The 11,541-nt window shown below is 42.6% G+C and overlaps 1 protein-coding gene across 6 annotated transcripts in view; it reads right to left on the bottom strand.

The window, feature by feature from the left end:
* Positions 1–451: 451 nt before the first annotated feature.
* SPPL2A (signal peptide peptidase like 2A) overlaps positions 452–11,541 on the bottom strand; it is a 42,127-nt gene continuing 31,037 nt past the window's right edge. For 4 of the 6 annotated variants that reach the window (XM_061594977.1, XM_061594974.1, XM_061594979.1 and 1 more), the window contains one exon: positions 452–2,473. In XM_061594977.1, coding sequence (XP_061450961.1) covers positions 2,399–2,473 — 75 coding nt within the window. In that variant the 3' untranslated portion in view covers positions 452–2,398. The remainder of the gene's footprint in view (positions 2,474–11,541) is intronic. The other 2 variants (XM_061594975.1, XM_061594976.1) reach the window with 2 other exon arrangements.

Raw genomic sequence — 11,541 nt, 5'->3', positions numbered from 1 at the left:
CTAAAAAAAGCACCCCAAAAAAACAATAATTAATTTTATCTATAATTTATTCCCTCCCCGCCCCCCGACCCACCAAGTCAAAGACAATTTAAGGGGGAAATGGCTTCTGTGGCCACAATGTAGCTGGATGTTTCAGGCTAATTCTGTTGTTCACTACAATCAGCATAAAATCTTAAATCTGCCAGTATTTGAATTAGTTCATGTGGACTAAAGAATAACTTAAAAGGTGACGGCTCATATTTGGGGATGGGATGAGACAGCTGCTGGCTATCACTTCAAGTTTCTCAGGCTTGTAAACCTTAATGGTAAATCACCAATCTGAAAGCCACTTTGTGGCCATGGTTATTTCCAATGCATCTCCTATATCAATCAGTCCTTTTGTTGGTGAGCTCCAGATAACAAAGAGAGTCCCTATCAATAAGGATCTCTCTCTACTGGAAATGCCTTGGTGATGTGGAAATATTACATATGTAGGAGGTGGTCCTGGTAGATTGTGCCTGCAGTTAAGAAGATCACACCCCTACACCACTTTCTTTTTCCTCTCAATACATAGTTGAAGTTCTCTCATGAGGAAAGGGGCTGAATAATCCATTTTCTGGTTAACGGACTGAATTGTATTGATGTGGTGCCATCTCAAGCCCCATTCTGGCACTCTCTTCCGCATGATCATAATTGTGTAGAGGAAGAAAGTGGGGCCCTTATCCTGCAACCCCACTGTCCACACATAGCAGACCAGGGCTACAACAGAGGGGCTACTTGGCAATGTCCTGCTTTCTTCCTCCATGTGATTACTACCGCATGGAGGAGAACACGGGGGGGGGGCGCTTCGAGGTACTGAATCATTTTCAAAAGGGGCAGACAGTGCATTTAAACGGCTCTGTAGAATAAGCCCTTCAAATGTAAGAGGAAGCCATGGATTCCTGCTACAAGAAAAAGCTACATCAAATCTTGGCCTTGCACACCATCCCTCTCCTTCTCCTCCTCTTGCATGCTTTTGCTTCCAATTTTAAACAAACCAGTTTCCTCAGACATCAGTACTGTGACTTGTTTAAATTATGTTTAGTGAAAACAAGCCAGAATCAAAACCCTGATTTCAGATCCTGGCTTGTTCTCACCAACAGTAGTTTAAGCAAACCATAGTTCCTCAAGTTCAGATGTCAAAAGAAACTGTGGTTAGTTTAAAACCAGAAGCTTCCAGTCTCCTCTGGTTTATAAAGAAGTTTCCCATTAGGTCCATGATTTCTCATTACCATTGCCTTAGTCCCAAGTTCAGATGTAACAGTCTGTTGCAGATTCCTCCAAGTATCTTTGGTTTCAAAATGTGTTCCTGCTCAAACTGTGAGCTTTTTCTTCATTAGAGTTTCTAAAGTGAAAGATGTTGAAGATGCTGTCATAGATGTGAATTTTTTCCCAAATCCAAATTGATAATTTCATTCATTGTCAGGTGCTTAGTGAATGAAAAGAGTAAAAATGGCAGAAGTGAGGCCTGGCCTTAACTTACATAAGGATGAATAATACATTTGCATTTCAGAGACTATCAATTACACAAGCTACCACAATTAAAAATTCTTCCTCTAAGACAGGATAACCCTTTAAGAATAACAGTTGATGAACAATACTTTTTGGTGATCCATGTCCTTACTAAAAAACAACAACAACAGTTAATGGCAGTTTTAAAAGGATTCCTGAATCCCTGGCATGGAAATTACATAACATTAATTTGTGTTTAAAATGAAAGAAAATATCTGTTTTCTTGGTTCTTATTTATTCTAGGTTTATTATTTTTAACCTGGTTTGCTGTTCACACAGCTAGGTAAAGAAAATAAATCTGCATGAAAAGATAAGACAATGGAACAGTTGCCCATCTTCAACAAGAACTGGGTTAAAAGGCTATGATAAATTCATCTGTTTAACTATCTCTGTTTATCCCGCATTGCAACTTTGTAGCAATCCACGCCTTATTACAATCGCACAGTTACCTATGGTCCAACCAAAGCATAATTCTTCATTTACTGCTACCCAAAGATTCTGTGCAAAACATTTGTCGTTTCCGCCACTCTGCAGCTAAAACAACTTTAATGAAGTATCACTCAGAAAGCCTTATACACAGCAGCAAGTTGGGCAATAAGTAAAAATACTATCTATCTCACAGGCAACAACCTTTCAAAGTGAGCAAGGCACGGATTTATTGAAAAGAGTTTGGCACTTTAAAAAATAAAGAGCTGAATGCATTCTGATAGCATCATCAACAGTAAGCTTTTCACAAAAATATATGTGCAAGTCTAAAAAAGGCAATTCTTTTCATAATAAATTGTAAGAAATATTCCAATTTAAAAATTAGACCAGTCTCTATAATATTTTGAGTAGAAAATCTTAATACATTATTTTAGGTGCCCTGTTACTGTCCTTCATGTTGTTCATTGGCTCTCGTTGAATTTTCTTCATTAGCAGTGAAATCCATGGGATCCATCACCTGAACATAATAAAAAAAAAAGTACACTCTTAGTAATCAAATCTCTGTGCACTCTTTCTAGGCAACAATTATGTAAGAGATCTGATGGCATTCAGCTGAACTAAGCTTAGCAGGCATACAGAAAAAACACATGTCTAGCTAAAGAAAACATCCTGTATCACGGGCTGTGGTCTGGTGGCATGACACATACAAGCGCTACTGACTACATATGCACACTAAAAAATTCCCTATGTATTTCTGCAAACCTGTTTAGCAGGAGGGTGTGGATGGAAGGATCTGCGCTGAAGATCGAAACGGATTATTCCCTACACTTTGGTGAAAGAGGATTTTCTGCAAGTGTCTAGCAGCAAATTTTCAGTTCCTTCATCAGGCTACAATATTTGGTGGGCAGGAAGGTGGGGGGACCATAGAAATTGAGATGGCTTTAAATAATAAATATTTGTAATGTGGATAAGCCCCTAGATATGGGGAGTGTGAAAAAAGCAAATTGGCTAGTTAGTAGAAGGGGGGGGAAAGGAGATTAAGAATTTAAGAACATAAGAAGAGTCTGCTGGACCAGACCAATGGGCCATCTAGTTCAGCATCCTGTTCTCACAGTGGCCAACCAGATGCCTGTGGGAAACCCACAAGCGGGACCCGAGCACAAGACCACTCTCCCCTCCTGTGGTTCCCAGCAACTGCTTCCGACTAGGGAGGCAGAACATCGCCACTGTGGCAACGAGCTTTTGACCCCTTCTCCTCCATGAATTTATATGACTGCACATAGATACAGAAGAATAGGCCCCTGGGCTCCATTATATGGGGAGAAATGCGTGGCTAACTGCACAAATAAGGAGTGTGTGATGTAATGCTTCGTATTTCCTTACAACTGCTAAACATATGTTACACAATTTATTCCTAATATATCTTCTAAGCTATGAAATTCACATACTGTGTCATCCTAACCCAACCTTTCCCAACTAGCGGGCCACCAGATGTTGTTGGACCACAACTCCCATCTTTCCTGACCATTGGCAATGCTGGCTGAGGCTGATGGGAGTTGTGGTCCAACAACATGTCGTGGCCCACTAGTTGGGAAAGGCTGTCCTAACCACTTACTGATCAACATTGAGCACGAAAGCAGGGAAAGTTGTCTGGTTTACAGAATTAGCAGCTAATGATTTAGAGTTGGAAAAAAAACTGGAAACTGAAAACCCATGATTCCCCAGAAAGTAAATACTCAGCATGGCTCATTATTTTTCTTGCAGTGGGCAAATGTCTGCCCACTGTCTAGCGGAAAAACAAGAACTAAGAATGATTTCATCAAAAGTGCTTTTATACAATCTATTAATATATCTGTCAGGAAGCCTGCAATCAAAAGAAGCAACAACAACAACAAAAATGGGCCAAGATGGTAGCTGAATGCTAAATGTAAAATAAAAGCCATTTCGGTTAGCTACACTAGGGTGACGTGAGTGATCTAGGTTGCCATTCACAATGGAAATAAAGAGCAGAGAAGAGCTTAAGGCAGTATTGCCACGCATCGTTTACGTTTGCAAGCAAAGCATGTGTTTTTAATGAGCCAAGTAGTTCCCTATGTGCAGTAATTCATAACACTTTTTGGAAAAAAAAGGTACGGATGTGGAGTGGACTTGAGTCATGTAGCACATTCACAGCTGGATACGCTACTTATTGTATGATGGGACAGAGCCAAATGTGAACCAATTTAGCCATGCAGTTGACTTGCAGCGGAAACATCTCGGAATCCATACATGTATCACTGGAGAGGGAGGGATATTAACATTCCCTTCGCTGGAGAGGGAGGGATATTAACATTCCCTTCGCTGGAGAAGGAGGGATATTAACATTCCCTTCGGTTCATCCTTCTGCCTCTTAATGAGACATCCAACAGAAAGAAGCATCCCAGTGGTCGCTAGTCCTAAAGCAGTTAAAAAGCAGCCACACCTCAAGATCTTCTTTCCAGCCACAATCCGATTGTCCCCATTGGATTTTCTTGTTCCCTCCAAAAGAAACAAGAAAGAGAGCACTGCTGTGAGGATGAGTAAACATCATCTCCCCTGGGAGGAAGGAGGACATCGAGGCACAGCTCCTTCAGAAACTGGCGGCCACTACAGCCACTGGAAGGTTTCTTTCGACATGCTGCCTTGATAGGGAGCGAAAGGATGAACGGAGGTGTCCTTGCTAGGGCCAGTTCATTGTGTGGTGACAGAAGTTCCACGTTAAGGCCACACTTGGCTATCAGACTTGTCACATGTAAGCCAAGTTGGCCTCGTTTTATCATCTCCCTAAAGACTTACACTAGATTTATGCACCCTCTCTGGTTTCTGGTTTTACCTGGAACTTTCATTTCGCACAGCTCGAAGGGATGGGGTGGGGTGGGGGGGAAAGTGCAGCTCATCTGCATGAAAGTGAGGAGGACACACTGCTGCCCCAATCGTAGCTTTCATAAAGACCTCCCATGGGCAGCTGCCATTTTTTCCCCCAGAGGAGAAAAAAAAAAAAGGCATCAAAAGTAATCCGGAAAGCCCATTTCCAAAACACAACATTGTCCCGCTCTTATGACTTCCGCATGCTGAAGCTGGCCCCTCTACGCAGCTCAAAACCTGATAAGCTTGCCAAAGTCGTAAGAAAGTGGTTTGAAGGTTTAGCTACTCCTTTCAAAATGATGCAATCCATGAAATTTGTACGATAGGGCTGTGCTCCGTATTTGGTTGAGGCCCAAGGCCTGAGCCAAATCGGGCCTCTTCAGTGGTGTTTGGTCCTTGGCTGAGTCAGGTTGAGATAGCCCTGATCACTACACATCAGGTACAGCAGCTCCGAGTGATCTGGGACTACGGGGGGGGGGGGTAGGGCAGGAAGAAGCAGGAGGCCTGGGCAGGAAGGGTACCTCTTTGTGGGAGAAAGCAGGTGCCTGCCTTTTCTGCCCAAATTCTCTTCCTTCCTGCCAGGCCTCCCCAAGCCCCACACACCAAACCCCATTCACGAGTGGCTTCGTTGCATGCAAAGAAGCAGCACCCCACAATAGGGCATCCTCTTGCTTATCACCTGATAAGCAGAAGGATTCATTCTGTGTAGTGTTGCTCATGGCTCATTTGCGGGCGGCTTCCCTGCATGCGGAGAAGCTGCTTGTGAAGCAGCAGCAACCGGCAACACTCAGGATGGAACTGTCCTGCTTACCAGCCACTAAGCAAAACGACTCCATCCTGAGCTGGTGGTACCCACCTGCTCTCAGTCAGGGTGGTGGTAGTGAAGATGTAGCATCACCTTTCCCCCTCTTGCAACCATAGTTTTAATTTTAAAAACCCTTAGCCCTGCTCCCAAATAACTTTGGGGATGGACCCACAGATCAGGGCCACGAGGTGGATAGGGAGGGCTGTGAACGGCCCCACTGTACAATCAAGCTACTTCAGGGGAGTCAGAATCAACAATGGCAATTTTTAAAGAATGCTATCAAAGGGATGGTCCAGAAGGGCAAAATATTTGCTCACATACCCTGAGTAATAGTGCAGAAGAGCTTGGGCAATTTCTGAATTCAGATACACCCGTATGAACTACTAATACCTTACGTATCTGGGAAGCAGTACAAAGAGGTCTACAGAGATAAGCGCTTCACTGACCTCGACTGAAGGGCAGAATTTGGCTCCACACTGACATGTTATCTAATGTCGCTAGACTCTCATACTGGCAAGAATGAAACACAAAGCTGCCATCTTGGGCCAAAAATAAACAGACATAGGCTGGAGGATGATCAGATGATAGTTAAAATGCAAAGCATAAACTAAGACAAAAAAAGAAGGGGGCAATGTTGTGCTCAATTAAGCAACTTTAGAGCTAGGGCTGCGTGTGGGCTGCCCAGATCTGGACAAGCACAGAAGACAGTACTGGCTGATGAAATCAGCATCCCACAAATCAGTTTTCATGTTAAATTACAAAAGCAAGTTTCTAGCCCTTGTGACTGGAAGACACGCTTGAAAACATGTGGGGAATTGGTGCATTCTCTCCAAGAAACCAGAGTATTGAGTAGCATTTAAAGCGGTCATGGTTTCATTGTGCTTTTTCATCACAAGCAGAAGTAAAATGGTGCAAACTAAGGACATGTCAAAACTGCACAATTTATACATGTTGCAGAACTGAGTCCAAGTTTAGCTGAGAATGTGTACAGTGCCTCCACTTTCATTCGAGGATATAAACTCAATACAACTATGGGTTATTTTCACAAGGCTTTTTGAACAATTATGTGGCTTCTTGGGCTGATTCATGCGATGCTGTCATCGTTAGGCAGGGCTGAACAATGGATAGAGAAAAAAAATCTAGCTAACCAATCCCCATCTTGAAAAGATCCTGGTTTACCACACCGCTGAAGTTGTTCAGAAAGGCAATTTTATGCCGATGAGGTAGACTTGGTTCCAGGTGAGTAATGGGGCACTCCAATCACTGCTTCACCACATGTACATTCAATCCAAAAAACAATACAAAGCGGTGCCACAGAATGTGCTCATCAACTAGTCCTTCAACTGGAATGTAGGGTGCCATGTCAGCCTGCCCTCTGGTCTGGTGATGCTTTCATTTAATGCCAGGTCAATCCAGAAGAAAACATAAATCATCCACAATTGCATCTTTCTAGAGGGGCTTTTCTTGCTTTGTGTCTCTCTCTGCCGGTTTGGAGATGGGCGTTTGCCTCCCACCTTTTCTCCTGGGCCCTTTTTAGAAGGCCAAGAAGAGAGAGGAGAGAAGTTTTGCTTTGTGATTTGTTAATGTATTTTATTGGATGTTGTAACTGCTGCTTTCTGTAAATTGCATTGTTTTTATTGATGCATTTTTATATTTGTGTTTATTTTTTTTGTAAGCCGCCTTGAGGGCCTTTTGGCCCAAAGGCGGGGTACAAATCAACAACAACAACAACAATAATCTCTGATTCTCTGTATCATCCGAGCCATGACTGTTTAAAGTGATATAATAGTGTTCTGAATGTATGGTGCAGGCGTGGCCTGTGCTGCAGCCTCCAAAGATTTGAGCAAAGGATTTGGACAAACTCCACAAAGGTCAAAGCCAAAAAGTAACTAAGGCCCTGAGCCAGAGGTTTATTTCTGTATCTAGTCAGAAAGGGAAACAAATCTCAGGCTTCCATGTAATTCTGCCCTGTCCCTGCTGACCTGATGCAAAGAAAAACTGTGAAATATACCACATTTTAGAGGCAACAGTACACCTGTTATTGGAGCAAGGTCTTACTGGAACAACCATTTCTCAAAACGTTCCAGGAGAGTATGCGTTAACTGCCTCTATCAAGTGTGAGTGAACATGTCAAGGGAGGGCGGAGACTGAAGAGGGAGAGAAAGCAGGAGTTTCAACTCAGAATCAGCAGGATTGCTTATCACACCTTGAAAGAAGCGTATCCTTTGGGAGTTCAATGCCTTGGCGACAGTCACTTGTTTTTAATACGCAAGAAGAACGGTGCAAAACAAGTAAGAAGTTCTCTAGGGAAAGCTGACTCTAGAAAGCTTGTGTCATGCAAGTATTAATTCAAGCACAGTCACATTTTACACTGCACATTTGGGACATGAGCCAACGCTGCTGGGAGCATGCAAAGGAACCTTAAATGAGCCTCAGCTGGGCCACTGCTAGGGGAGTGTGAAATAACACAAAGTGTTCACGGTGCAGCAGATCAAGATGAAATGGCCAATGGCCAGCCTATTCTGGGAACCATCTCCAGTCTGTTTCTGTTTCCATTTATAACTTACTTTTCAACCAACAGTCCTTAAGGTGGCTATTTTAAAACTAAAAAGGTAAAGGTGTCCCCACACTTGTAGTGCGAGTCGCTTCCGACTCTTAGGGTGACGTCTTGCGACGTTTATAGGCAGACCATATATATGGGGTGGGATTGCCAGTTCTTTCCCCGGCCTTTCTTTACCCCCCAGCATATACCAGGTACTCATTTTGCCAACCACGGATGGATGGAACTACACATGTATAATATATGTACATTTAAAAACACAACAACAGTAAATCAATTATGCTTGCTCAGAATCTGTGTTAATGTCTTAGGGAAGGGTTGTAGCTCAGTGGTAGAGCATTTGCTTTGCACACAGAAGGTCCCAGGTTCAATCCCCAACATCTCCAGGTATTATTTATTCTATTTATATCCCACCCTTCCTCCCAAAGGAACCCAGGGTGGCAAACACAGCAATAATAAAACAATTTGGGGGACGGGGAAGGGCTATAGCACAGTGGCAGAGCATCTGCTTTGTAAGAAGAACATCTCAGATTCAAGCCCTGACATCTGCAGGTAGGTCTGGGAGCGCTCCCTGCCAAAAACCCCAGGGCTGTGGAGTCGGAGTCAGAGTCATGGAGTCGGGAGCAATTTTGGGTGGAGTCGGAAGCAATTTTGGGTGGAGTTGGAGTCGGGAGCAATTTTGGGTGGAGTTGGAGTCGGTAGAAATGTACCGACTCTGACTTCCAAATAAATTTTGATTGACAAGAAGCAATTTTGGGTGGAGTCGGAGTCGGACAGTAGAAAAATAGAGGAGTTGTAGTCGGAGTCGGACAGTGGAAAAATAGGGGAATTGGAGTTGGAGTCGAAGGTTTGGCATACCAACTCCACAGCCCTGGAAAACCCTGAAGAGCCACTGCAAGTCTGTGTAGACAATACTGAGCGAGACAGACCAACCATCTGGCTCATCTAATGCAACTTCCTATGTTCCCAATAAAAAGGTGAACCGAGTACCTTTGCTAGCCAGCTGTGGACAGCACAAACACGACTGAATTGCTGTCCCTCTTCCCCTTTTAAAAATATATAAAATAAAAATGTACATGCCTGGTAGTCTCATGACATCTCATAAGAGCCAGTGTGGCATAATGGTTAGAGTGTCAGACTGGGACCTGGGAGACCAGGGTTCAAATCCCGTCTCAGCCACGAAGTTTGCTGGGTGACCTTGGGCCAGTCACCATCTCTCAGTCTAACCTACCTCACAGGGTTGTTGTGAGGATAAAATGGAGAGGGAGGAGAACCATGTATGCCACACCTTGAGCTCCGTAGAGAAAAGGTGGGGTACAAATGTAATAAATAAATAAATACATGAAAACCCACAAGTTTGCTGAGCCCGCACAACCAAAATATATACCTCACAACCTTGTTGAAGCTCATGATAGATGGGATACAATGTAATGAGAACAATTCTTGAAGCTGTGCACATCAAGGCCAGAGTGAAGGTCTCATTAATCTATGCACAATATTTGAACTGCACTCAGATTCCAAAATTATAAGGCTGAATTTTCATTCCAAGTGAAGTCAAGCTGACACAAAGGTCCAAAGGTCAGAGCCATTTTAATCCTTCAAAAAAGAGCTGGCCGAGAAAAGCATTTGAAACCATTACTATGGCAACATAATACTTCTAAATAATGAAGCTTCTTATTGAGGTATGAGTAGCTGTTTGTTGGCTAAGAGCTGAGGCTGAAGTATTTAGAGCAACCTTTGGTAGCAAACAAAGGCAAATACATTATTCAGATTCAAAATATTTCATGTTTGAGTACTCTCTGAGAAGACATTTACCAGAGCTTCCTTGACTCACTCAGACTCTGGGAATCTGAACACACACTGAATGCCATACAAGCTATGGGTTGTAAAAGCTGCACTTCTCTGATCAACATTCTAAATACAGAAAGGAGGTTCAACCAGGACTAATGTCTTCATCAGATATCCATGCAGTTTGTCTACGGCAAGAGCCCACCTTCAACAACCACTAACCAAACAGTCAGGTATTAGGAACTTTATTTATTTATTTATTAGATTTATATCCCACTCTTCCCTCTAGAAGGAGTCCAGGACAGCCAAAAAACAAAACAAAAACTCAAACACTAAAAACACCCTAAAACATCTTAAAAACAAAAGACTTTAAAACAAAAAGCTTTAAAAACATCTTTCAAAGTAATTCCAACACAGATGCAGACTGGGATAAGGTCTCTACTTAAAAGGCTTAAAAGAGGAAGGTCTTAGGTTGGCGCCAAAAAGATAACAGAGATGGTGCCTGTCTAATATTTAAGGGGAGGGAATTCCAAAGGGTAGGTGCCACAACACTAAAGGTCTGCTTCCTATGCTGGAACGGACGTCTTGATAAGATGGTATCTGCAGGAGGCCCTCACCTGCAGAGCGTAGTGATTGACTGGGTATATAAGGGGTAGGACGATCTTTCAGGTATCCTGGTCCCAAGCTGTATAGGGCTCTGTACAGCAAAACCAGAACCTTGAACTTGACCTGGTAGCTCAAGTCATAAATGGCTTGGAACCATGTACTTAAATGAAGATTTCTTCCCATACCAACCTGCCTGCCTATTAAGATCACCAGGCAATACCCTGCTGCAACTACACGTCTATCAGAGCGAGGGCATTTTCTGCAGTTGTGCCTCAATTGTGCAAAACTCCCCCTAGCGGAGTTGGAGCTGGGTGAAACTGCCTATCGTTTAGGCACTGGGCAAAAATCTTTTTATTCAAACAGACATTTTAAGCATCATTTTAAACTCTTTACTTTTAACTATGCTTTTAACTGCCACTTAAAACAACTATACAACCAAAGTTTTAATTTTGTGGATGTTGTGATTTAAATTGTCTAGAAATATTTGGATATGAGGCAGTATAGAAACAGAAAAAATAAAATCATCATCCTTTAATAAAACGCTCTTCGTACAGAATACCTAGCCTGCACCTTGACATGTCCCCTTTCCGTGTGGAGGGAATATTTCTGAATGAAAGAGCATTTAGTCATGTGAGCCCCCACCTGCAATCTGTAATAGTACAGACCATATACAGCTGTGTCATCTCAATGAAAACTAGGACTTCGTCAATTTCACTGTAAGAAGGAAAACTCTTCCTATTTTGCTCAAACATGGCTCTATGATTATTCCCAGGGAAAAAAAAAGATATACAAAATATGCAAGCCGTTATGTTTATTAAACTACTAATAGTATAGAGGAGGACTGGGTATTCAAATATATACAAATTCAAAAGCCCTGATGTGAACAAGCATTCACATTCAACCCCCTCCTTGTACCTTGCGTTATGCAAGAGCCACATTCTTT

Source organism: Rhineura floridana, chromosome 14, assembly GCF_030035675.1.
Source record: "Rhineura floridana isolate rRhiFlo1 chromosome 14, rRhiFlo1.hap2, whole genome shotgun sequence".
NCBI lineage: Eukaryota > Metazoa > Chordata > Lepidosauria > Squamata > Rhineuridae > Rhineura > Rhineura floridana.
The sequence above is the reverse complement of the archived record's forward strand: the minus strand, read 5'-3'. Positions and strand labels throughout refer to the sequence as shown.